General features: G+C 38.1%; 2 protein-coding genes across 6 annotated transcripts; one reads left to right on the top strand and one right to left on the bottom strand.

Moving 5' to 3' along the window:
- On the bottom strand, nucleotides 285-23,975 carry LACC1 (laccase domain containing 1). Of its 4 annotated transcripts, none has more exons than XM_021375277.1 (7): nucleotides 10,113-10,865; nucleotides 7,783-7,994; nucleotides 5,758-6,347; nucleotides 4,377-4,558; nucleotides 3,711-3,876; nucleotides 1,707-1,932; nucleotides 285-1,237 (listed from the first exon to the last, which is right to left on the bottom strand). In XM_021375277.1, exons 3-7 carry the CDS (start codon nucleotides 6,335-6,337, stop codon nucleotides 1,063-1,065), a joined length of 1,329 nt encoding a protein of 442 aa, XP_021230952.1. In that variant the 5' UTR covers nucleotides 6,338-6,347; nucleotides 7,783-7,994; nucleotides 10,113-10,865; the 3' UTR covers nucleotides 285-1,062. The 4 variants fall into 4 exon arrangements, with proteins under 4 accessions (XP_021230952.1, XP_021230960.1, XP_021230979.1 ...); XM_021375285.1 differs by lacking the exon at nucleotides 10,113-10,865 and adding an exon at nucleotides 8,782-10,100; XM_021375304.1 differs by lacking the exons at nucleotides 7,783-7,994; nucleotides 10,113-10,865 and adding an exon at nucleotides 23,774-23,975.
- On the top strand, nucleotides 10,981-22,656 carry CCDC122 (coiled-coil domain containing 122). Of its 2 annotated transcripts, XM_021375324.1 has the most exons (6): nucleotides 10,981-11,855; nucleotides 12,704-12,836; nucleotides 15,076-15,295; nucleotides 15,401-15,474; nucleotides 16,813-16,929; nucleotides 19,573-22,656. In XM_021375324.1, exons 2-6 carry the CDS (start codon nucleotides 12,723-12,725, stop codon nucleotides 19,735-19,737), a joined length of 690 nt encoding a protein of 229 aa, XP_021230999.1. In that variant the 5' UTR covers nucleotides 10,981-11,855; nucleotides 12,704-12,722; the 3' UTR covers nucleotides 19,738-22,656. The 2 variants fall into 2 exon arrangements, with proteins under 2 accessions (XP_021230999.1, XP_021230991.1); XM_021375316.1 differs by having other exon boundaries at nucleotides 15,076-15,474.

Genomic DNA, 24,158 nt, shown 5'->3' with positions numbered 1-24,158 from the left:
ACTGGAAAGTGAAAGCAGGTTGCTATTCTTTAACCCAGTGCATCAAGACAAGTCTTTAAGTGCATATATCATTCTATACTCGGAATAAGCTGATAATATACATACTTACACACAATACATATACCTGCCTCATACACAATTAGCTGCCATGCAGTAACATACTTGGCAGCATTATGCTGCAGAGTATTGTCCCTCTTGGATCTTGAACCTCCAGTCTGAACCCAGCTGTGAACATCACCACAGTGAAATTACAGAAACCAAGAATGATGAAAGTCATGGTGAGGTTTATAAGAGGTAATTGGATTTTTATTCTGAAGAGCTGTGGTACAAAAGTAGAAGGGGGATAATATTTCTAATAAAGTAGGAGAGTTGGAGGAAAAAATTTTGGTGTATGGTTACAGTCAGAGGGCAACATATACAAAACCAAGTCCTTCTCTGACAAGTACAGAAGTAAAATAAAAGTTTTTTAAATATCTGTTCTCCCAGAGGACAAGGAAAATTTTGTCAGTTCTGAATCACAGCCCAACAAAATGAAAAATAGATTTCTCTTCAAGCACATATATCAGAATAACTTGGCAGATGATGATATAGGCAAAAGTGCTCTACGGTGCTCTGCTGAATTCTGTCTGGAAACCCAAATACACAATGCAGCCAAGGATGGAAGAGCAAAGTGAGAGAGCACTGACCTCTAGTGGACAAAACGCTACCGAACTTGAAGAGAATGGGAAGTCTCACTGTTCACAGGTCAAGAACTCTCACAGAATCACAGTATCAGAGAATGGTTTGAGTTGGAAGGGACCTTAAAGTCCATCCAGTTCCAACCCAACTGCCATGGGCAGGTTCACCTCTCACTGCATCAAGTTATTCAAAGCCCTATCCAACCTGGTCTTTCAACACCTATTGCAACATCTAGAGGCAAATTTTCTATGGCCTTAAGGAAACAGCGTGCACTTTGAATTTACTAGGAGTATACATACGTCAGTTGTTGGTCAGCAAAATTAACTGAGGCTACATTCTATTAAGTTTTTAAATTCTTACTATTTCATAGTAAGGGATACTATCTCAGTCTTTGATTGATATGAAACCTATTTGTGTACCAAAGTTAGTCCCATCACGAAAGTGAGAATAAAATTTATCAGGGTGGCATGCAGTACAGAAAGTGATATTTTGGTTCCGATCTGTGACAGAATCATCTTGGATGTTCTCAGGAAGAATCCCACCACTCTCCAGAAGAATCCTTCAAAAAAGACAAACAGAAAACAAAACTTTTTTTACATCTCCACATTTATATTATTCAGACAGAAAGTCAAGTACCAACTGAACTAATTGTGCTAATATTGTGATTGGGGACTTCTATTCATTTGTCTTTTTTCCAACATTAGACTAAAATGATTCATCAGAAACACTTAATTTGAAAAAAAAATTCTATAATCCAAAAACTAAAAGTATGACAGCAAATTAATAGTTGAAACTCAGCAAAGGTGAGTAGATACCTTTCATTCAAAAGGTATCATTGTTGATCTGCAAAGTGCTACAGAGCACTTTAAGATGGTGAGGACCCTCGCTGTAACACTGCCGGGCAATGCTATTTTGATAACTAATGTGGAATTAGCACTACGAGCTCTTTTGCTTTCATATCTAGTCTACTCAGCACAAAAAAAAGCCAAAAAAACTGACTGCCATGGAAATGCACTCTGCAGGCTTACCGTGTTGCTCTTCGAATATCAATATATGGAGCCGCAGAGTCAAACTGTCGCACACACTTTGGATCAATTCTGTGAAACTCTTTAGCTGATTCATGAGGAAGTTTATAGCAGCAAGGTCCTACAGATGGTCCCAGGACCACAAGGATGTCTTTCACATTACAGCCGTATTCAGATACCATAGCATTTACTGTGGCCATGGAAACTCCTAGCAATGTGCCTTTCCACCCTGTGAGAAATGAGAGGGTGAAAAAAAAATATCTAAATTGTCTCTTCAACTTTATATTAAGTATGTTGTTATTAAAGATCCAGCAAAAACAGTATTTAAAAAATAAACAACTGTCATGTTTTATATGACGATGTGACATGATGATTATATTGTCATTTTGTGGAGATGTAAAGTAGAGAGAAAAGTTTGAGTTACGATTCCAGCATTACTTCTTCCAAGTGTCCTAGTTTTGGCAACTAGATCATACCTTACAGCTCCCGTGATCCTGCAACATTTAAATGGGGATGTATCATGATAGAAACATGCTACAGTCAGAAGCATATTTTTGCAATATGTTGAAAATATTTTTATTGTTATTTGAGGGAAAAAAAAAAAAGGTGGCTCTGGCCTCCAGCCTTAGACTTCACGCTTTGACATTATTCAGAATAAGTAGAAGGAAGCACAGCTTTGAGTTCTTCTATCTCAATTTGAGTCCTAGGAAGTCTTTGCATTGCACTGGGAGTATCTCAGTCTGAAGGCCAGGTTATCCTAAAAACTCTTCCTGTTTTCTACGTGCAAAGACTGAAATGACCTTATACCCAATTGTCTGTATTTGTTTACGTGGTAACACATGTTCAAGTTAGCCGTGAACTGAAGTGGGACTGGACAGGAAGGAAAGGATTTAGGAAAGGAAAACTCTAAGATAACTGGAATCATTGTGAAGACTGTGATGTGGGAACGAGGGCCGCAACTGGGGAGATGAACTGTGGGAGTTCAGAATGGAGATGGGAAGTATGGCTGGAGAAGGCAGTAGTATGGGTTTGGGGAACCATGTGGTGGGTCAGAGAAGGCAGGACTCTAAAAATGAAGAGGCATCAAAGAAAGGAGCAACTACAGATTGACCATATTTTACAATTTTTAGGTTTGAACACTTACAGCATAAAACTTCAAATTCTTAAAACTTTCAAGAGTGGATAATTCTCTCCATCCCTTCTCCCCATTATAAACCACAACATTCCCCTTTCTCCCAGACAGTCATGGTAGAGTTCTCACTCCTTTTAATTTCTCTGATCTAAGCTTGCTAGGCTAGAGAACAACAACAGCTTTATTGAAGGAATATCAAAGTCTTCATCCTCTTAGGATGAGTTACAAATCTGTTTTTATTTTGGATAATTTTTTTGAACACATGAACAACTGTATGAAGTAGGTGATACAAGTTCTATGTAGTGGTGGAGCTTCCCATCATATAATGGTGACTTCTAGTATCGAAGCTGAGAATAAACTCTCAGCCATGCATTCTCCCTGATCTCATAAAAACAAACTTTTTTATTACATAAAACAGCTCCAACAGGAAAATCTCACCACAGTGTACATGACCTAGCCCAACATTTGGGACATATTCTGAAGTCAGACTTATCTCCACACTGTCATAACCATCCCTGCTTTGGTTTTATTCTCATTGTCTGGGCCAACCAAACACTTCATCTGATCCAAAATGATTTTTGTGGGCACTGGATTTATAGATGTTCTTACACATGAAGTTTGATGGTGCACAAAAAATGATTACTTAGTTTTGACTACTAGAAAAAAAAAAGTACACATACATAATTATATATATTACAGCTATGAAATCCACTTTTTTTTTTGTCAAGATAAATACTTAACGGGTAAATTGTAATGTAAACTTTCATTTATTTATTCTTAGTGCACTTTCAGTTGCTAATTTGTAATTCTTTTTCCAAAGTTCCCTTAACAGGGGTCTTCTAGTTATTTTCATTTCTGTGATTTAAAATCCTTACCAGAATGAGCAGCACCACAGGCCTTTCTGACAGGATCAGCAAACAGCAATGGGATGCAATCAGCCCCTGGAGCTGCTACTGTAACACCTTTCTGATTCGTAACTATTCCATCATAGCTGTCAGGCTCTGTCTTTCCCATAATACACACAGCATTAGCATGATCAACCTGTCAAAATAAAAACAGCATATGCACAGTGATGAGACAGTAAAAAAAATTCTGACTAATGCAAGTTGGTTGTGTTTTTGGTTGGGATTTTTCTTGCATAGAAAAGTCTCTTCTGCACCAACTGCTATGCATGGAAATCAGGCACTCTTGTTCAAATGCTCTGCATATGTATCAGTAGAGAGACACCAAAGAAGTGGAATTGTTTATTTCTTTTTAAGAAAAAGAAATTTGCACTGATCATTTATCTGATCATTCTACTCTGTGGTAAATCAAAAGTTAGAATATACTTGGAAGAAACAATGCTGCTTCTCCATATTGTACCAAGGGCTGATAGTTTGGATGGCAATTTCCACAGTTAAAGTACCAGAATAAATGTTCTAATTGCCCTGCTTCTCACAAGTTCTTGCTGAGAAAGATAAAAATAATTCCTACAGTTTTATCCAGTGATATACGAAGGAAGATTTGACCAGTTCAGATAAATCCATTGTTTGATAAGATACCTTGACTCTGTGAAAGTTCTCTGGATTAAATCCTGCAGCATTAGCTAGCCTGCGGAGGTTTTCTTTAACAACAGCTTGTGGATCCCTCCGCTTAGAACTGCTGAAGAGATTGCAGGAGCTTAGAGTTGGTATGTAGGAGATTCCACCTGTCCTTGTGGTGAATCCATGTAGGAAGATGTCATCTGTCAAAGCAAGAAAGACAGCAAGCTTTCAACACAAGACTAGTCCAAATATTACATGGCTTTATACTGAAGAGAACCGGAATCAGTCAAAGAAGTTCAGTCCTGCTTTATCTCTTATTCAACTCTGCCATTTAATTCTCCCTCTTGCTCATAATTGTAATTCCCTGAGAGGTTTGAGGTGATGGAGGCCTGGCAGATGTTGCCTGGCTCTTTACAGAGTTGTAGTGCAAACCCAAGAGAAGAGGCAACTCACTCAGGAAAAAGAGAGTTGATTTTTAAAGCAATCATTCCAAGGGGGCAAATGATGTATCAGTTCACAAGACTTCACAGAATCTCAAGCACCTTTTTGAAGTACAAGGGAAGGATTAAGAATTTCTTGCATTATTGAAAAATCCTCTTTTTTTCAGTACAGAGCCTTTATTGTGGTGTCATGCATCAAATGGAATTGCTGGGTTTCTTGATGGGTTGAGGGTTCTGAATGGCAAAGCTGAATCCAGAAAGAAAGTCTCAGTACTGGTAGTTGCTGTCTTAATAGTTGGCAAGGTTAGTGACATAATCAGAGTTAAGATTTGAAATATCTTTTATGCAGTTTGATCAAAAGTCACAGGCAAAAACTTGAAACACAATGAAAGCAGATGGCTTTAAGTAATCTGTGTTCCTTTCATTTTCTGGATGATTTCAGACACATTCTTAAGGGAAACACTGTTCCAAATTTTTGCAGTAGGAAACCTCTTAGCTTTCCTCTGAACCAAGATCCCCCATAATTATTTGAGAGACATTTCTGCAGTAAACTGGGCCACGTCATGGCAGGGACACTGAGACATGAGTCTGATTAACCAGGCATGCATGAGGCTGCAGACCAGGGAAAAAGTCCTACCCTGCCTTTCCAGAACATGACAGTAACTCTCAAACCACATAATTCCCAGATACAGGGGAAGAGATTTTACTGTCTGCAAAAAATGCTCTCATTAAACCTAGGTCTCTCTCCCCTCCGACCATGTCCAGGAAAAGACTCGCAAATCTTTTACTGTATTTCCACTGTCACTTCCCCTCTTACAGACATGGTACATTATTACAGTACCACATGGAGATATTTGCTGCCAGAGACATTTCCACATCTTACCCATTTTGCAATACCCTTGAAGAAATATGCTCAGGAACAGTCTACATAAAATTGATTAGCTGGGATAACACTCTACCTGGAATTAGGGAAGATTTGAGGATGGTGAGCTCCCCTTTCAGGCTTGGCAGGCTTTCCAAGTGCATCTGAATCTCACTTCTGATGAGTGCCACGTCCTGTGTAGAAACTGTTTGCTCTTCACCCTTTGGTCCAATTGTCAGCAGGTTATTGCAATCAGATGCCGCCTTTAAATCCTCAAATTCAAACTGGTAGACTGCAGTAAAGAGATTGTCTATATATACTTTCATTAATTCTTTCCTTAAGGCGGGGAGAATAACTTTAATAATGCTTAAGTCCCTTTCATCAAGTATTTGTTTGATGGTGTACAACACAGCAGCTGTAGTCTGAGCACATACCACCTCAAGTCTTTTCTTCGTACTCTGGAAATCTCTCAGAGCTGAAAGCAAGGAGTCTTGCTCATCCTTCCTTTCACTCCCTGGCATCTGGCAGCACATGACATAAACAAGTGGAGCAGGAGTGGAAGAGCACTTCTCAAGAGCTTCCAGGGTTCTACACAGTACTCCTTGAACATTGTTGTGCAAGCTGGCTGGCAGGCTGAACAGATCGATCAGTACTGCTTCTACCATATTCCTCGCCATTTAAAGATTCCTACAGGTAGCAAAACAAAACAAAACAAAAAAAAAAAAGAAAGAAAAAAAAGGCAAGATGACATCTTTAGTTCAAACATATAGTCATGTTACTAAAGCAATGCTTTTAATGATAACATGTAGATGGCATGACAGAGCAATAATACTTGTCTTAGAATTTCCTCCACATTAAAAGAAAATGCATAAAAAGTAAAATAAGTTTTAAAAAGTTAAAAAAAAAAGTTTAAAAATCAAAATAAGTTTATGACAGAAAGAAGGGATGTCACCCAAAGGGACCTGGACAAGCTTGAGAAGCAGGCCCACGTTAACTTAATGAGATTCATTAAGGCCAAGTGCAAGGTGTTGCACTTGGGTTGTGGCAATTCCACATACGTGTACAGACAGGGAGAAGAACTCCTTGAAAGCACTCCAGCAGAGAAGGACTTGGGGGTCCTGGTGGATGAAAACGTTGAAGTAAGCCAGCAGTGTGCACTTGCAGCCCAAGCCCAGGCTAACTGTATCCTAGGCTACATCAAAAGAGGAGTGAGCAGGGTGAGGGAGATCATTGCTCCCCTCTGTTCCGCTCATGTGAGGCCCCACAGGAGTTCTGTGTCTGATCTGTGTCTGTCAGATCTGGGGTCCCCAGCACAAGAAAGATGTGGAGCTGTTGGAGCAAGTCCAGAGGAGGACCACAAAGATGATCACAGGGCTGGAGCACCTCTCCTACAAAGAAAAGCTGAAGGAGCTGGGCTTGTTCAGTCTGGAGAAGAGAAGGCTCCAGGGAGATTCTGTTGCCTAAAGGAAGCTTGCAAATAGAAGGGAGATGGAATTTTTACATGGGCAGATAGTGATAAGACAAGGGGGAACAGTTTTAAACTAAAAGAGGAGAGCTTTATGTTGGAAGTTAGGAGGAAATTATTTACTCAGGATGGTGAGGCACTGGCACAGGCTGCCCAGAGAAGCTGTGCGTGCCCCATCCCTTGAGGTGTTCAAGGCCAGGTTGGATGGGGCCCTGGGCACAGCAGGGGGGTTGGAACTGGGTGGGCTTTAAGGTCCCTTCAAACCCAAGCTATTCTCTGATATTGTGATTCTATGATAAGAAAACCGCAGGAAATTGAAATTATTTTACATATTTTTTAATTTGCCTGCCTCACTTTTATCCCAGATCGCAGATGACAAAAGGTTAGTCCTTAACATTAGATTTACTGAATCAGTTAACCCATATTAACATAGTGAACTTCTTGATCTCTGACTGTTGGGACCTTCTGTGAGGGGAATCAAACAGGGAGGTTTTCGCACTTTCAGCTTGTTGGGACAGGAGGAGTTTCTAGAACAATTTTTTTGGAGGCACTTCACACATTGCTGCTGAGGTGGAGCTCATATCTGATACCCCTCCTGGCAGCATGGGTGTTGGGTTCTGAATACAGTCGCATCTTTTCTGCTCACAAGATACTTACTTCTGCCCTTTCGCGTTATCAACAGCATCAATTTGCTCATTTCTGACTTCTGCTTTGGGGGTTATGTGTTAGGCATAGTTCTTCTTCTCAGGACACATAGGAACTCAGCTCAGGATACTGAAACTTCACCAAGCAATGCAAGCAATAAACAACACAACACTGTGCACGTCCTCCTGTCTCAGTTTCTGCTCCGTGCTAGCTGCAGTCTTTCCCTGAAATCAAGATGTACTGAAATTGTTGAAAATCATTCTGTAGTACATGGCTAGTTTTGCGGCTTGCGAGATACTTCCTTTTTTTTTTTTTTTGCCGTTTCCTTGTACAGAAGTGAACTGTTCATGAACACAAATTACTAGTTTACAGGAACAAAGAATTTGAGTGTTTTAAGTCTTTAAACTCAGTGCTCTGCTACCAGAGCTGTATGTATCAGATAATGCCTGGGACTATTCTCCTGTCCCATTTCCTCATTCTCCTCTAACTACACACTCTGGCTTCACAGTAGTTCATTATCAAGCAGAACCTACAATGTCAGTGTGTACTGAGGCCTATCACTATGGGAGACCTAGTGCCCTTCCTGGCATTTTGTGGTTGATAGTGGACCCTAGTTTCTACACTCAATGAGAGGTCAAATACTCTTCTTGTTTTAATGGATTGTTTATTCAGAGCAGGTTTTACAGAAAACTTTCTTTGTTTTCTTCATTGTTCTTTCCTCCAGACTGGAAGAAAAACAATCCTGACTGAAAATGATGTTTTCCTTTCTGCAAGTTGAACACTTACAAAGATTAATTAGTGACTATCAAAGCTGGCGAGCTGAAAGTATCAAAATGTGACAGCAGATAAAAGCATCTGCCAAAGAATTTATGACTCTTGATTTTGCTCTGAGTATTATTTACACAAAACTGATAAAAGATTTTAGAGAAAACAGCTTGCTCAGGAAACAGCGTCAAAACAGGCTTATGTTAAAGATCGTGACTTGGGAAATCGGGAGATTTCCTTCCTTACCTTGACGCGCTCTGTGGGAGGTCGGTAAGAGTATGACAAGTCCTAATCTAGGTATAGCTAATTGCCCCAGCAAAGGCGGTACATCAGAGGGGTGTGGTAGAAAAATAGATTACTGCTCCACTTCAGATATGTCAATAGAGGAGAGTTAAGTAGAGCTCACGGCTGTCCTCATACTTCACCACAAAAATACCACCAAAGAAAGGGTGGAAAGAAAGTGTTTGCTGAGGGAGAGGTAACTGCCTACATTGTTTTTAAGCCATCTGTGCATTACCAAAAGCATGCAGAGGCAATTATTGAGATATATGCACAGAAACAATGGGGCTGGTTCACTCTCCAACCCTTCCAGTTTTGCTGCAGAGGTCTACTGCTTTGCAGCAGTGTCAGAAGTACATTTGCTTAGAGTTTTAGTAGAACTTCATGACTGTTTTCTAAGTCCTCCAGACAAAATCCTACTCAAAATACAGGCTTGCCAAGCAAAGCAATGTTTTGGCTTATCAGAAATGCATTCCTGATTATTCAGGTTTTAAGCAACATGCTCTACACTCCCAGTGTTCCATGGAAAGTCACACTGCACGTAACTGCATCAGAAAACATTAAGTGCATTTAAAAAAGGAGTTGCTCATTTCTGTACACAACGTAAGACAAATACTTGCACCAACTTGAAGCCAAGGCCACTTGTTAACTGCTTCATTCACCCTCTGAACCTCTGTCCACACAAATATTTGGAAAGTAAAATGATCCTCTGGCACAGTCTTGAAGAAAATAAAATAAAAAATGATAGAAGAGGAGAGGAGATCGAGAGTGAAAAGAAGGAAGGCAAAGCGAATATAGAGAAGAAACTATAAAGTAGATAAAACCAAGTGGTAGAGACAACTCAGAAGGACGTCTTGTTTTTTAGCAATTTTCAAAAAACCCAGATGTCTAATTCAGAAAATTGGTCTAGACAAGATTGCTGGCAACTTCCTGCATCTGCGAATCTTACTGGTCACGTTATCTTACAGAAACTCAGAGAAGTGACTTTATTTTTTTTTTAATGGAAAAGAAAAGAAATATTTAACATCTGTCAAAGAGAGATACCCAGCGAAAACGGGCCATTAAAGCAATCCAAATGAACAGGTACAAGAGCACACTTGCACTAAAATTTCAAAAACAAAGAACTAAAAAGGGAAAAAAGTCATAAAAACCTCTTTCATTAAAATATTCTGCTTCTCTTAACTTAGGAGTATTTAGGAAAGGTGGAAGAAACAAAACAGGACTTGCAATGAAAATATTGAAGTACATGCAATTTTCATAAGTAAACTCACAAGTTTAAAGCTCAGGAATTTACTTACACAGGCAGAAAGTTCTTTCAACCTCTTGAAAGTTATCATCTGATGTAAGCACACATTGCCAGCTTTATATATCTTACATCTCACAGTCAGTCCTGCAGCTGATTTGTACAAAGTGGAAATTCCTACTCTAGGTAAGATCGGAGTGGGAACCTGTATTTCTTCTTGATGAGACCCTGCTCTGTTGCTGTCACTGTGCACAGGAAATAACAAACGGCACTGAAAAGCACCACTGTGATTCAGTGCCTGGCTAGCACTAACCCCGGAAGCAGCATTAACCCTGCCACAAAACCCACTTCTGTCATCACATCTAATGCATCAGCATTGCACAACCTTGGATTCAGTGATGGATGGCACACCAGAGCAGAACAAGAATCCGAAGAAGTTCGGGCAGCACTTGTGCAGACCGAGAGGTTCCTCTTCTGAGGGACATGTAAGGCAAGGTGCATGTAGCTGCATGTTCCAGCCAAGTATTCGGCCGTCAGTCAAGAGAAAGCACATTCAGCAGGACTCAGGGGTTATGAGAGGCCAACCCTTAGCCACAGCCTGCAACATGGAAGGCAGCTTCACTTTGGAGCAGAGGGAAATTTTGCAGAGCTCAGTAAAAAGAGTCTGAGTGTTTGGACAGGGCAATGCGGTGGTCAAAAGGCAAGTGGGGGAATGAGGAATTTGTGGCAGGGTTGTTCCAAGCCATTTCATAATAAATGTATTTTCTCAGCTGTGTTAAAATCATAGCCATAGCAGATAAATATATGGCAACTGAAGAAACAGACAAAAAAAAAAAAAAAGAGAGAGAGAGAGACAGAAAATATTTTTTTTCATGAACAGAGGAATTTGGAAAGTCTGATTTCCTACAAATTGCTCTCCTGTGACTCCTATGCCTCCTTTCCTGCTAGATGCCAAAGACACCCTGGGGGTCCTCTGCCATTTCTCCTCCTGTTTTGCCTTCCAGCACATACTTGGCAAAGGGAGGAGAGCTCAACTCTCCCAGTTTTCTGTCTCAAAGGAAACTGAGGTGGCTGTCTCCTCCTTCCTATATCCAGGCACCTCTTTTCATGGTGTTTGCAGATAATGGGTATCTTTGAGGTTTTCAGCCAACTGGCAGTCATGGATGAAGTAGGATGTGGCATAAAAACAGGGTGACTTGACAGGGAGACCAACAAAACCTCTTCCTTTCCTTCAACCAGACTAAGGAAAGGAAAAAAACACACAAAAAAAGCAGAAAAATTACTAGGGTTACTTTCAGTGCGTAGTGCTGAAAAGGGATAAAGAAAAGGCTAGAAAACAGTCAAGATACAAAACCACACAATGTCAGGATTCAAAAATTGGCATTACTTCTCCAGCTGATGTGTAACATTCAGCTTTCCACCACCTCAAAAAAGGGATGAAATAAACAGCTCATGGGCAGAGATGAGCTATTAAACTATAAAAATAGTGGGATTTAAGGTTAAAGCTATACACCCCGGAGCGCAGAGGGGTATATGTGGATGTGAGACAAGACTACGTGTTAAGGAGTGGTTGGCGCTCCCTGGTGGATGGCGGGCCGCGCTTTGGGCGGGAAGGGGCGGCTGGGGCTGAGGCGGCAGTTGCGCCGCACTGAAGGGGTGGGCAGCGCAGCGAGAGTGTTTCCTGTGGGGCTGGAGCAGGCTTGTTTGGCGTGGGGGTGTGAAGATGCTTGGAGAGTAGAGTAGATGGGAGAAGTGAGGGATGGCTGGTCAACAGTGGCGACAGCCCTAAGTGCAGATGGTAAATGTGGTTTTCTAGCCATGACTAGCCGTTTTCAGGCACAGTTCATCCATTTTACATTGAATATATTAGTTCTGAAGGCACACTTTGAGTCTCGCTGAGCATCTTCTTCAGAGCTTGACGTCACTTTCAACAACAATTCAGTATTTCTCCATTAATGCCTTCTATCTGAAGCGAGACACAGATAAAAATGTTTTCTAGTCTTTTTTTTTTTTTTTTTTGGAGGGGGGGTACGAATTTGTGGCTTACAATCAGACAGCTTGTTTTTTGTCTTAAAATAAGAATAGGTTAATAAATAATACACAGTTGCTGTATAGTAATGGCAATGATGTAAATATTCAGGCTGAATATGCAGGTGTGCTCTAAAGATTATTTAGGATTGCTATATTAAAAGACTAAGGACCTGCAGAGAAGCCAGAAAAAAACACTGCGAGATTTCATTTTATAATACACTGGAAGAAACAGTTCTAATTCTCAGTCACTAGCTTTTTGTGGACCACCCATTGGTCCACAAACAAAAAAAAATTATGTGTATGTAATTGTGTGTATGCAACCAAACAAAATTTCCCAAAGGAAAGTCCTTATTATTGTTCTCTTACATTAACAGGAAATAAAACAATGATAAGACAATCCGCTTCTGTTTTCACAGAATCACAGAATGGCTTGGGTTGGAAGGGACATTAAAGCCCATCTAGCTCCAGCCCCCCTGCTGTGGGCAGTGTCACCCACCAGCTCAGGCTGCCCAGGGCCCATCCAACCTGGCCTTGAATGCCTCCAGGGATGGGGCACGCACAGCTTCTCTGGGCAGCCTGTGCCTGTGCCTCACCACCCTTTTATGTCCTTTATAGGTCAGCCCTTTTGTCTGAAATGGCTGAAGAGAATTATCTGTCACTAACTGAAGTTGTAAAACAAGTTGCTGAGCAGCAGCATTTACAGTCATCAGAGATAGAAAAAAACAAAATCATTCTTTTCCAATTACAGGTAATAAGCCTTCTTTAGAGTAGCTTAATTCATTTAATTTATTCATTAGATGTGGATGTATTCTGATGAAAAAAATATGAATACATTTGATTTTTTTTCTGTGTTTGCATCTCAGTGTTAGCTGTTCTTTTTCTCTCTGCAGTGTTTAGTCCTTTCCAAAATCGTATGTGTGTCATTACTGGTGAGGCTGCTCCTTAGCTAAGACTTCCTTAGAGCAAGTTTTGGCAGAAGCTTTAGTTTAATGTTACTTTGAAAAAAAACAAAACACATTGAAATAGCCATCCCACAAAATGTTTGTCAACTTAGAGCTTATTGCATTTATCACATTGATTTCTTGAAAAATGAATGGGAGAGAAAAAAAAGATGTTTTGAGAGCATCCCTTTTGGTAGATTTTCTCAAGACTGTCATTTTTTTTTCTTAGTATACAGAGTTTATTTTCTTCATACAGACTCTTTTTAATTTTCATGTCTAATAGATGTCCTAAAGAGTCCTTAAATACCAAATTTATGCATGTCTGTATTTATTTATTTAGTAGAATATTGGATATGTGTAGTTTTCATGAAGACTGAGTACTCATTTCCATTTTAATCTCCCACAGAATGTGTTAAGCTTCTAATTGTCACTTACGCTTTCAGACCAAATGTCTGTTGAGAGGCACACATTTAAGTCTGAGAAAAAACATGGTAGTGTTCAGGCATTTTTGAGTTTGAGAGAGTACAAAATGGAGATCCTGTGATAACATCTGCAAATATCTCTACAAGTGAAATAACTGATGTTTGAGATTTCGCACAAAGATAATTTCTCAGAAGGAGCAGTGGACGGTTGGACTGGATGATCTTAGAGGTCTTTTCCAACCGTGATGATTCTATAATGATTCTGTGACTATTATTGGTTAGGAATGGCTAATTGGCCACACCTTGCAGGAATTTTTCTCTTACCACACTCTAATACGCTATGGTTGTGTTGTAACAATTAATTTTTGATCAAGCAATTTAAACAAGAGTTTCAGTTTTCAAAAACTGACAGAACTTTAGAATCCAAGATAATTAATTTAGCTCATTTCTTCTTCTCCAACATCTTTTTTCTTTCAAAAAATCCCACAAACCTTAGGAAATCCCATACAAACATTATTATTAGCAGACCAACAAAGTTGAATAATTAGGAACTGAATGCAGAAGTGCTTTTTCATCTTTCAGTCTATTCTCATGTGTCCCATAAGACATGTAAAATGGTAAGTTACAAAACTGAAGATCTTTTCCATTAAAATCTTCTGTTTTCCTCTACTCAGTAAATGGTGGCAGAGATACCAATCCTGCTAAAACTATAACCCAGGTTCATTGTAAGTTATGCAGAAACATTTTGTTCTTAACAGCTGACAATGTCTTATTCGGTTCAAAATATTGAATAGGAGAATTCATAGCACTCGCAATGATTCCATTAGGGAAAATAATAGGCAGCATCAATCATAGTGCAAAATTCTCTCACTTAATACACAGTAGCTGGCTGTTACTTTGGGTGGGATTCATCACAGCTCTCTTGCATCACCTGCAAATCATACGTTAAGGCCAGGTTAGTCATCTAGGCTCCCTCTAGTCAGCGAAAAGAGACAAACATTTCTGAGACAGTGATTGAGCCCTCCCATCTTATGATGGGATGATGAAGTACTAGTTCCTGGAATTGTTCGCTTCTGATCTGTGAGAAGACATAGAGGCCCTTGTAGGGCTAGGTGCCTATTTCTTAAACTTTTAAAAATAGCTGGCATTAATCCTCCACTCAAAAATTATAGCGATGAAGGCAGGATAAAGCCTTCAGCAGAACAGGCTAGTTAATCTCTCTCATCCCAAATACACATCTATGTGTTTGTGTCTGTGTATCTAAGTGTGTTTTTAACACCATGTGGTTTTAGTCTGATTTGGACGAAACCAGTTTCTGTCTCTAAAAAAACCATTAAGATTGCATTTGATGCTATTTAATTTAAAGTGATTTGGAGGATGCCTTATTTCAAATTTCAGACTCAATTTAAGGATAAAAGTCTAAAATAGCGTTCCTCCATTATGTCTCTAAGGTGATGATTCTATGGTTTTACGAAATGTATCCCTGATTATCTTCCAGTCAAACACCTTTAAAGAAGTGAAAAAGAATCTTCTGATAAATAAATATGAATTACACTGTTTAACAAGATACCTGACATCCTCTCAAATAAAAATATTCTATAGTGAATACTGACATGTTTTACAGGTTAGATATCAGGAACTAGAGAAAGAAATGGATTCTATTCTGTTAGAAACGAAGACAACAGAAAGGGAAATATATCTGCAAGATGATGCCATAGCAGTGACAAAGTATCACTGTGAAAGCCTAGAAGCTGAAGTCAGAGCCCTATATTTGGAAAATATGAAGCTGAGGTTTGATATAGAAACGATACAGGAAGAATATGAGATGGCGTCTGCAAGAAATAGTAAATATCGGGAAAAAATAGAGGCTCATAAAAGTCTGTTTTGGGAGATGGAAAGTAAAATGCCCATTATGGTTGAGCTTGCTAAAAAGAAAGCTATTGTTACAGAGCTGAGGACAAAGAAAGAGGAGTTAATGAGTGACCTCCAGAATCCAGAAGGATCTGCTATAAAGCAAGTGCAGGTACTGTATTTCCTCATTGATTCATTTCTTTTTCTCTGCAACAATTTTGGCACAGTTTAACTGATATTATTTTATCTAATAGGTCTATATCCATGATGAATTGACTAGGGGAATAAAGATTCATTTAAAATGATAAATTAATTGAAGAAAATAAGTCATCAGCTACAGTAAAAAAATCATCAGCCCCAGTAACCTGTATATTATTGTAAAGAGATCATTCTCTGTAATAGAATGATCTCAGTTAAGAAAATATTACGGGATTGTTAATTAAAATATATCATTGCCAAGTGATTATGTGGTTAGTTGGGTGAAGTTAAATGCACACTTTTCATAATTCTGTGGAACATTGCCATGATGTTACACTTTTTGTGTAACGGTACTGTATTTGTTTAATTTTGTTGTTAGGGAGCAAACCACAGCTGAGCCAACAGGAAACAGATTGGATAAGAGGGTGATGGAAAGAAGGAGAGTAGAAACATGAAATCGTTTTTGTTGGTCTAGTCTGATGTTGTTGTTTTTGAGTGTAATTGCAAGAGTCATTAAAAACTAAAAAAAGCTGGAAGGTCCCATAAGAAAAATTTGCTAACATATGAGCAAACACATGCATGAAGGTGAAATGAAGTCACAAATGGCAACTCTGACACAACTTGCATTGTTGAAAATGCAGAATTACTCTATTCAAGTAAAATGATGAAAATTTTTTCATGTAAGAAATTTTTGAAATCCCAATAAAATAAAGACCATTAACATTGTACTTCCCGTGAGAAAGAAAAATCTATCTCAGATATTGCAGTAAATATTCAGTTTTGCAAAAAATTAGACTTAAAGCAAGATTATAAGCATCCAGATGAGTTCAGATTTCTATGTTGTCGTAGTTTCTTGCATATTTCAGAGCAAGAGTGTATTTTTTAAAGTACATAAAACCATAGGTTCAGGTTGGCTATTAGGAGAAATTTCTTCTCTGCAAGAGTGGTCAGGTGCTGGAATGGGCTGCCCAGGGACGTGGTGGAGTCACCGACCCTGGAAGTGTTGAAGAAACATTTGGATGTTGTACTGAGGGACATGGTTTAGTGGGAAATATTGGTTGGGTAAGTGGACGGTTGGACTGGATGATATTAGAGATTTTTTCCAACCTTGGTGATTCTATGATTCTATGATATTTTTAATTTCTATATTAATTATATTAAATTTTTAATTTCTTATTATTTGAATGCGAAATTATATATTGCAGATCTTTAACTCATTTTTATTAATTAAATGAGACGATTAAAAGGTGAGTAGATATACTGTGCAACTTTTTAAAGGAGGGGATTTCTCTATCTTAACTTAAATCTGCAGGAAGAAATTGCACTTATAAAACAGGAAATCACATCGGTGAAGGATTTCATCAATAAAAAAACAGATTTGCTGGAAGAAATTAAAAAAGTGCATGCTAAGCTTAGAAAAGAAATTGAGGTGAGTCATTTTAATAAAATGTAATTGCAGTTCTCTGACAGAATGTAGATAGTAGAGATGAAGTTTGAAGTACTTGATACACGGTTGCTGGCCATACATTATTCAAGTATATACAGTAACTATACTATCTTAAATCCTTGATACTGCTGATTTTCTAAAGTCCAGAACTTCTCTGGGTTCATGAGAAAAAGCTAAGAACATTTTTTCTTAAGTCTTCTAAGAAAGACTTAAGCTGTAAATTGTGTTCTGAAAGCAGGTCACTGAATTATAGTAAAGAAAAATACATGTTTTATTTCTGTAATACTTTTGAAATATTTTAATTCTCACTGCTGACTTGATTATTCATGACTTGTCTCATGGCTCCTGATACCTCATCAATGGGAGAATCAGTTGCATCAAAAAAATGGTTTTCCAATGAATCTCCCTAATTCGAGTTGCATTAAATTATGGATAACACAGGAGCTCCTAATTAGCTGCCAAGATAAAATTCTGATAGATAGTTTAACTCTTCTCTTTTTTGATAATTAAATTGAATTTTTACGGTTTGTTCCACTCTAAACTAATTTGTATGTCTGGAAAGTTTTTAGTTTGTAAGTTTCACATCATTTGTCTTTTTAATTCAAGTAGATTCCACAAAATGTAATGGTCAAAGCCTGATAATAGAAGGATTAACTGAACTGAGGTTACCTCTGTTGCCCACTGTAAAAAGCAGAAGGAAAAAAGAATAATTTTTCAAGTGATGGGGAACAGCAGAGAATTTTTAAACTGAAGAGCAAAGCACAGCTACTTTAGTATAGGTCTCTGCTATTCAGCATCTGAGAAAAATATTTTATTCCCAAGGCAACAGCTTCTTAATAAAGTTCTCTAAACCCATAGCGAAATTAGGCAGCCTAAAAATAATGTTCTGCTCTGTTATCAAAACCAATTTAATTAAGTAGTGAAGGTTAACGTATTTTTCAATTTGGATTATAAAATCTTTGTGTCTCAGAAGCAAGCAGGATTAAAAATCAAATGTTTCAGGGTATTATTTTCTATTAAGAGTTCTCTGAAAAACAGCCCAGCTTTTTGTACACAAAGGGACAATGGACAAGCAGAAACATTAATACCCAGCAGTCATCAGCACAACCCAGGAAAGAATATGCAGTGCAAGCATGGGAATAAAGGAAGACACTGGAGACATGGATGAAGTTCCACTGAGCTGCAAGGGTGGGATTCAGCTCAAGACACTTAAAAGTGCTCAGCTACATGAGTCAGACTGGTTCCCGTTATAATCAGTGGAGGTGTAGTCAGTCCAACTGATGCAGTCTAGAGGTCAATTCAGTGGCCAAATGTAGCTGCTTACAGTAGGGTGAATTGAATAATCATGCCTTTGTAGACTTTTATACTAGGTATTGGCTAGATTTCTATTGATCAAAACAAGAATGTAGGTCACACGTATGCCTCAAAAGCTAGCTGTCAGTCTGCAAACTGATACCACCTCGTCGCTTCAGAGTTTGTCATAGTACTTTTACATCTTGTATGGATTTCCAACTTCTAACTATGCTTATGTTAAGAGTAACTGACCTCCTCTCATTAGTTTAAAGGGAGGATGTGAGCTCCCATGTTTCTGAGCTTCCAGGTAAAGGAAATCATCATATCTGAGTAATGATTTGTTATTGCTGTAGAACTTCTAGTACCTCGATCCAGCAATGATTTTATGGACTCATGTAAGTCTTGCTCCATCCCTGGAGGCGTTCAAGGCCAGGCTGGATGGGGCTCTGGCCATCCTGATCTGTATGAAATTTAAGCATTGAAGACTCACAGGAAGTCACTGGCAATGCTGTAGTTCTGTTGCAGCTGTATGCCATCATAGGTGTTTAATCCAATGTAATAATGTTTCATTTAGTGGGCACAAGGATGTGTTACCACTCATACATCATTCAAATTATGCTGAGGCCAAATGTTCATTAAGTGAGATTTCATTAAGTATATTTCCATTTTTATTGCAATAAATGTTTCATGCTTTTACACTTCAGAAAGCAAATTTCCAAAGGGCTGTCTGCAGCAGCAGTACTTCTCAGTGGGAGCAAAATTGATCTGGTACTGCACTGTTACGGGTTTGCCTTTCTAAGAAAAAAAAGCATTTTTCTAAGTGCATTGCAACAGTGAAGAAGCTACTGCAACCATCTAGGATACTTCATTTGTACTCTTATACCCAAACACAACTGTCAAAGAATGAAAATTTCATCCTTTCTCACTTCTTACCCCAGAACATGAGATGTTCTATGTACAAAGTCTTGCCACAGCTGTAAGATGAATTTTAACCCATGATTTTAAGGCGAGGTTTACTTTGTTAAGCATCTGCAGAGCAGGTATCGGCATTGAACTAGTCACTTAAGCTCTTGGTGAGAAACAGCTTTTTTTTGTTGTTTTCCTTACGGGAGAAAGAGTTATGATTGATATTTTCCTAAAGCAGGTAACTACAATAAGTTAGATCAATGGCTTCTTAAACATTTCTGTGTTTTTTCAGTAGCTGTAAATTCAGCATGGAATGACACAGTTGGACATCAGAATTGACACTTAAACAGGTGAAATGAACACAACTCTGTAAATACTGCTTTACTTGAAAAAACTTTTAAAGTGCATTTTAATCTATTTTATTAGGTACAGAATAAAAGATATGATGCTATTCTTAAACGTTTGCACTGTCAGCTGAACAAACTGCATTCAAATAAAAGGCAGTGGCACTGGAACATTCAGCAGATGGAGAAAAAGGCAGAAGAACTCAGAAAGTGTCTTGAAGAAGTGGAGTTACAGATTAGCATCTAAAACAAACCTAATGAAGCAATAATGTGATACAGTGTGGGTAATTTTTCCAGACAGGTTAGGGTTTTTTTGTTATTTGTTATTTGTTTGCTGGGTTTTTGTGTGTGTGTGTGTGTGTGTGTGTGTGTGTGTGTGTGTGTGCAAATACTACAAACAGTAAAGTAGCCCAGTACCTGGGTCAAGGCTAGGTGACTTAATTTCACTTTTTTTTAATTAAAAAAAATGAAATTGATCTCAATCTGAAATATATTTGGAATAACTTTTTTTTTTCCTTTCCTTTTTTTATTTTCTTCTCTCTGCAGCCACAAGCTGTTTAGGAAGAAAGTTATTATTATTTCCAGGTGTTTACAAAGTATGTGCCAGTTTTACTTTAAAAACTAATATAAAGCCAATCAAATAAAATTTGATTTCTTTTTTTTTTTTAATTAGATCTCTGAAGATTGAGATCTACATTTTTTGTCCTCCAGCAAAATTAGTATATATTTGCATTCTTGGGATACCAAAGCTCTGATGGCCTGTGTTTTATTGTGTGGGAAATTCATGTAGATAATATCACAGCCTGTTTGCCATAAGGCTGCCAAAATGTCCTCATATTGTGGAAAAAGAGGACATAGGCTTTCCAGCTATAAAAGGCTTAGGAGCAAGTATACTCAGATGAAACTTTCAGGTAGCCCAATTTCAAATGGTCCAATATATGTTTCCCCAGTAGCTAACAAAGAGGCATTAATAGGTAAAGAGAGTACTGCATCCAGACTGATTTTAAAATGGAACAACTCACTATCTAGAGACAGTAATCACTGATTGTAGATCACTGATAGCAGAGGAACTTGGAGCATAGAGGATATTAACTAACCGGCCATCTAACACTGAGTGCTCAGTACTGGGTAAGATGATTCTTAACGTAAGTGACCACCAGTGACACTCATTAAAATAGTGAACAGTGGATGTCTTTCTTTGCCTCATTTTTATTATGTGCTTTTATGTGTCATTTGTGGAATTTACAGTACTTTGTCTAGGTATTAGTTCTGGCTGGATGTAACCAGTGACTTTTATATGTTATATGGAAGTGGGTAGCTTTTTATTTGGAGTGTCACCTACATAATTTAGATTTCTCTTTATACCTGATTTCTCTTTATACCTGAAGTATGAAGATTTTAGCAAATGGAGTGTTTACTATTAAAACTGTTAAATTGCCTATAAATTGCCTATATTCCCTTGTCAGTGTGGGAAAGTAAAGTTATTAATTATTATATTGTTATTATTAATTTTTGTAGGACATTCATATATATATATGTTTTCCTTAATATGTATTTTAAGTAATACACTGTTCAACTCTCAGGTTAGTTTTGTATGATCTTTTTCTGTTACAATATAATCAATGAGACTACTTATTTTAACACAATACTGTAGAAATAAATAACCTCAATATCCTGTGCTATAGTAACTAACTACAATTTGATAGGAATAATTCGATCCATTAAAACTTTCAAACGTAATTTATTTTAAAAGAAGGCAAAGATTGACATCTTAAAACTTACCCCTTATCTTAACTACCTTTCTTTTCTGGTGTGAATCACACATTCCTTTCTTATGAGTCTAGAAGGGGCACCGATAGATCTTTCTCTGGTCACGTACGTGTACATTACTGTAACATTAAAGCTGTTTCTCCCTACATACGGCAGAACAGCTTGCATTTGATTGGTGTATATCTTCTAGAAATGGATTCAGACTTGAAAAGCTGTAGAATTTACTGTTTATTGGTAGTTTTGGTAATTAACTGCTCTTCTTTTGTTTAGAATCAATTTGGATTTGAATTCATTCAGCCATCCAGTGAAATGAGTGTGCAATTTATCTGGTAATTTCTCTCCATTAAAAAAAATAACATGTTGTTTGTTTGCTGAATTAAATAGATCAAACACGTTGAAGTTATTAACTGTCAGACCTGACTGAGAGCTTTAGCTCTCCTACTACTTTTATCTCCCCTGAAGTAGTGCACCATCCAAAACATCTACGGTGTTAAAGTGACATGGCCTTACATAGGCCTTTTATAACTTATATTGTCTTGTATTCAGAGTTATTTTCTCATTACATCAGAACCGGAACAGTAAATGCATGAGGGTATATTTTGTAGCAAATACACAAAGTAAACCAACAGAATTTATTTGGACACTTACATCACCATAGATATGATATCACAGTTTAACCTTGTTCTTTAGTACCAGTTGAAAACAGCTCTAGCAAACAGTCCAAACCTTCTAACTTAACAAAAATACAGCACATTGGTTTTCTTTTTGTCCAACAAAGATGTCCATCATTACTTCTCTGGGTGATAGAAATTTTCTGTGTATCAACACACCTGTAACACAATTCAGTCATATCAAGTAAATAACTTATTCCTACATGTTACCTGCTTGGTCGGTTGGTTGGCTGGTTAGTTTTTAACTTATTCTCAGTAAGTTTCAGTAACTTATGGAAACGGCTTCTTTCGCACATCTTTTTAACCGTTTTAGTATCATTTAACAAAGATGAATATGCAAATTGCGTATAATATTACTGCACTCCTGTTAGTACTACCTGCTGAGGAAAGATTCCCTTGTCCTACGCAGACTTCCCTACTGTCCAAAGCCTCAAGTTTCTAATACTTCTTTTCGTTCAGTACCTTCCAAGAAAGCTCATGGTTTTGTCTGCCAGAGTCCTTATCATCTTCATTGGATCTCAGCTATCAAAGGTGCTTCTCAGCTTTCTTGCCACAAGGTATAAACTCAAGCATTCATTTTGCTGTGTGTGTATAAATTGAAGCATTTAATTTTGTTGTGTCTCTCTCTGCTATGTATAACTGTTCTCATTTTTGTGTCATTAACATATTACACTAGAATGAAGTTTATCTTATATTCCATACCAAATAAAAAGTTTTGGTCCAAATAAAACTACTCACAGTCTTACTATGAGTATTCCATTTATGTACTGGATCATCTTTAATAAGCATTTGTGGAAATGTGTTACCCAGTCCTTAATCTGTTTTGCTGATGCTTCTATGACCATACAGAGTCAAATCAGAGAACAAATCAGAGAACAAATGTGGTATGTTAGGAAGTCCACCATGTTGCAAAAAGTCTGTTCCATCTCTGAAATTATTCATTTCAGGATATCATTTTTACTGTCATCTCACATCACCATCACAGTTAAAGGCCATTTATAGGCTCTTATCCCACATAAACATATAATTTGTGTGTCTAACTCAGCTACCTTGACACATGGGCTGATTTCACTTCTTATCTTTGAAGCTTTGATTGTCCTCTGTCCCTCACCAAACTTGTAGAAGTTTAGTTGCTGAGTACAGCTGAAATCTGTGTTTGGTTGTTTAATGTGCTAAGAATCAGATTTTACAGGATGAAAACATTTTGCATGCTTCTGATTGAACAGAATTGCGTATCACAGAGCCCACAGATATTTTCCCATGTGCAGCATTTCAAATTTAGAATTGTAATATTTAACAGGTAGATAATAAAAATAAGAGAGGCATAAACATTTTACTAGTGAATTCTACTTAATCAGGAGAAAACTCATTGGGAAAATCTCAACTGAAATGGGGAAGTAAAAATTAACGTCTTCTCTAAACTTTTAGCATTTTGTATAAGACATGAAAAAGGGAATATATTCAGCTTTTTATAAAATTGCCAAATTCTAGCAAATCCTCGCAGCCTGCTGAGGCTTGCTTTTCTTGCTACAATGGTGTTGAACAGTAGCAGGTTGATCTCAGGGCATTTTTTTCTCTTAGCAAGCAAACACAGACAGTAGGAGAATGATTTATGATTTTGGGGGAATAGCTCAGTGAGTGTACTTTACGTACAGCTCCCAGCACAGAAGCATGCTGCCAAACCCATATCAATCATTTCTGAGGGTGGGTGTGGGAGTAAGGCAGGAACTTCGGGCTTTGGTGCTCTGCAGGCAGCGGCAAGTGGAGTGACTGCCCACTCTGAATAGCAAAACAGAGAGCAAGCAGCAGCAGAGAGGCTAATAAGAGCGTGGGAAAACTTACCAACCAATGAGTCCTATCAACTGTTGATAGATTCCAATGATAGTGTGTAAACAAGTAGGAAAATACCACGGAAACTCCACACTCAACAGCCATTTGACGCATGTCAAAGCGTGGTGTGTAATGCAGCAATATGTACTGATGGGTGGTAAAGAGAAGGATTTCCCCACGCTGCCAGCTGACACTCTACATGAAAACCCTTCATGTGTCGTAAGAACAGCCTCTGATGCTGAAGAAGAGGAAGAAAATGTAAAAATAGTGGTTAAGGTCTTTGTTCCCATCAAACCTACGTTCAGCATGCAACAGAAAAGGGAAAATGTGTTGGAGATAGACATCAATGTTACGTTGCGTTGCCTCCAGTGCAGAGCTTGCTTTGATCATCAGAGTA

The sequence above is a fragment of the Numida meleagris genome, chromosome 1 (assembly GCF_002078875.1).
Source record: "Numida meleagris isolate 19003 breed g44 Domestic line chromosome 1, NumMel1.0, whole genome shotgun sequence".
Lineage (NCBI taxonomy): Eukaryota > Metazoa > Chordata > Aves > Galliformes > Numididae > Numida > Numida meleagris.
Note: the sequence above shows the minus strand (reverse complement) of the source record. Positions and strands in the feature narration are given on the sequence as shown.

Coding starts and splice junctions, on each gene's coding strand:
- CCDC122 (XM_021375316.1), top strand. CDS start 12,723: ATGGCTGAAGAGAATTATCTGTCACTAACTGAAGTTGTAAAACAAGTT. Junction 12,837..15,075: donor TCATTCTTTTCCAATTACAG/GTAATAAGCCTT, acceptor CATGTTTTACAG/GTTAGATATCAGGAACTAGA. Junction 16,930..19,572: donor AGCTTAGAAAAGAAATTGAG/GTGAGTCATTTT, acceptor CTATTTTATTAG/GTACAGAATAAAAGATATGA.
- LACC1 (XM_021375304.1), bottom strand. CDS start 6,337: ATGGCGAGGAATATGGTAGAAGCAGTACTGATCGATCTGTTCAGCCTG. Junction 4,559..5,757: donor CAAATCTTCCCTAATTCCAG/GTAGAGTGTTAT, acceptor TTGCTTTGACAG/ATGACATCTTCCTACATGGA. Junction 1,933..3,710: donor CTGTGGTGCTGCTCATTCTG/GTAAGGATTTTA, acceptor CATTTCTCACAG/GGTGGAAAGGCACATTGCTA.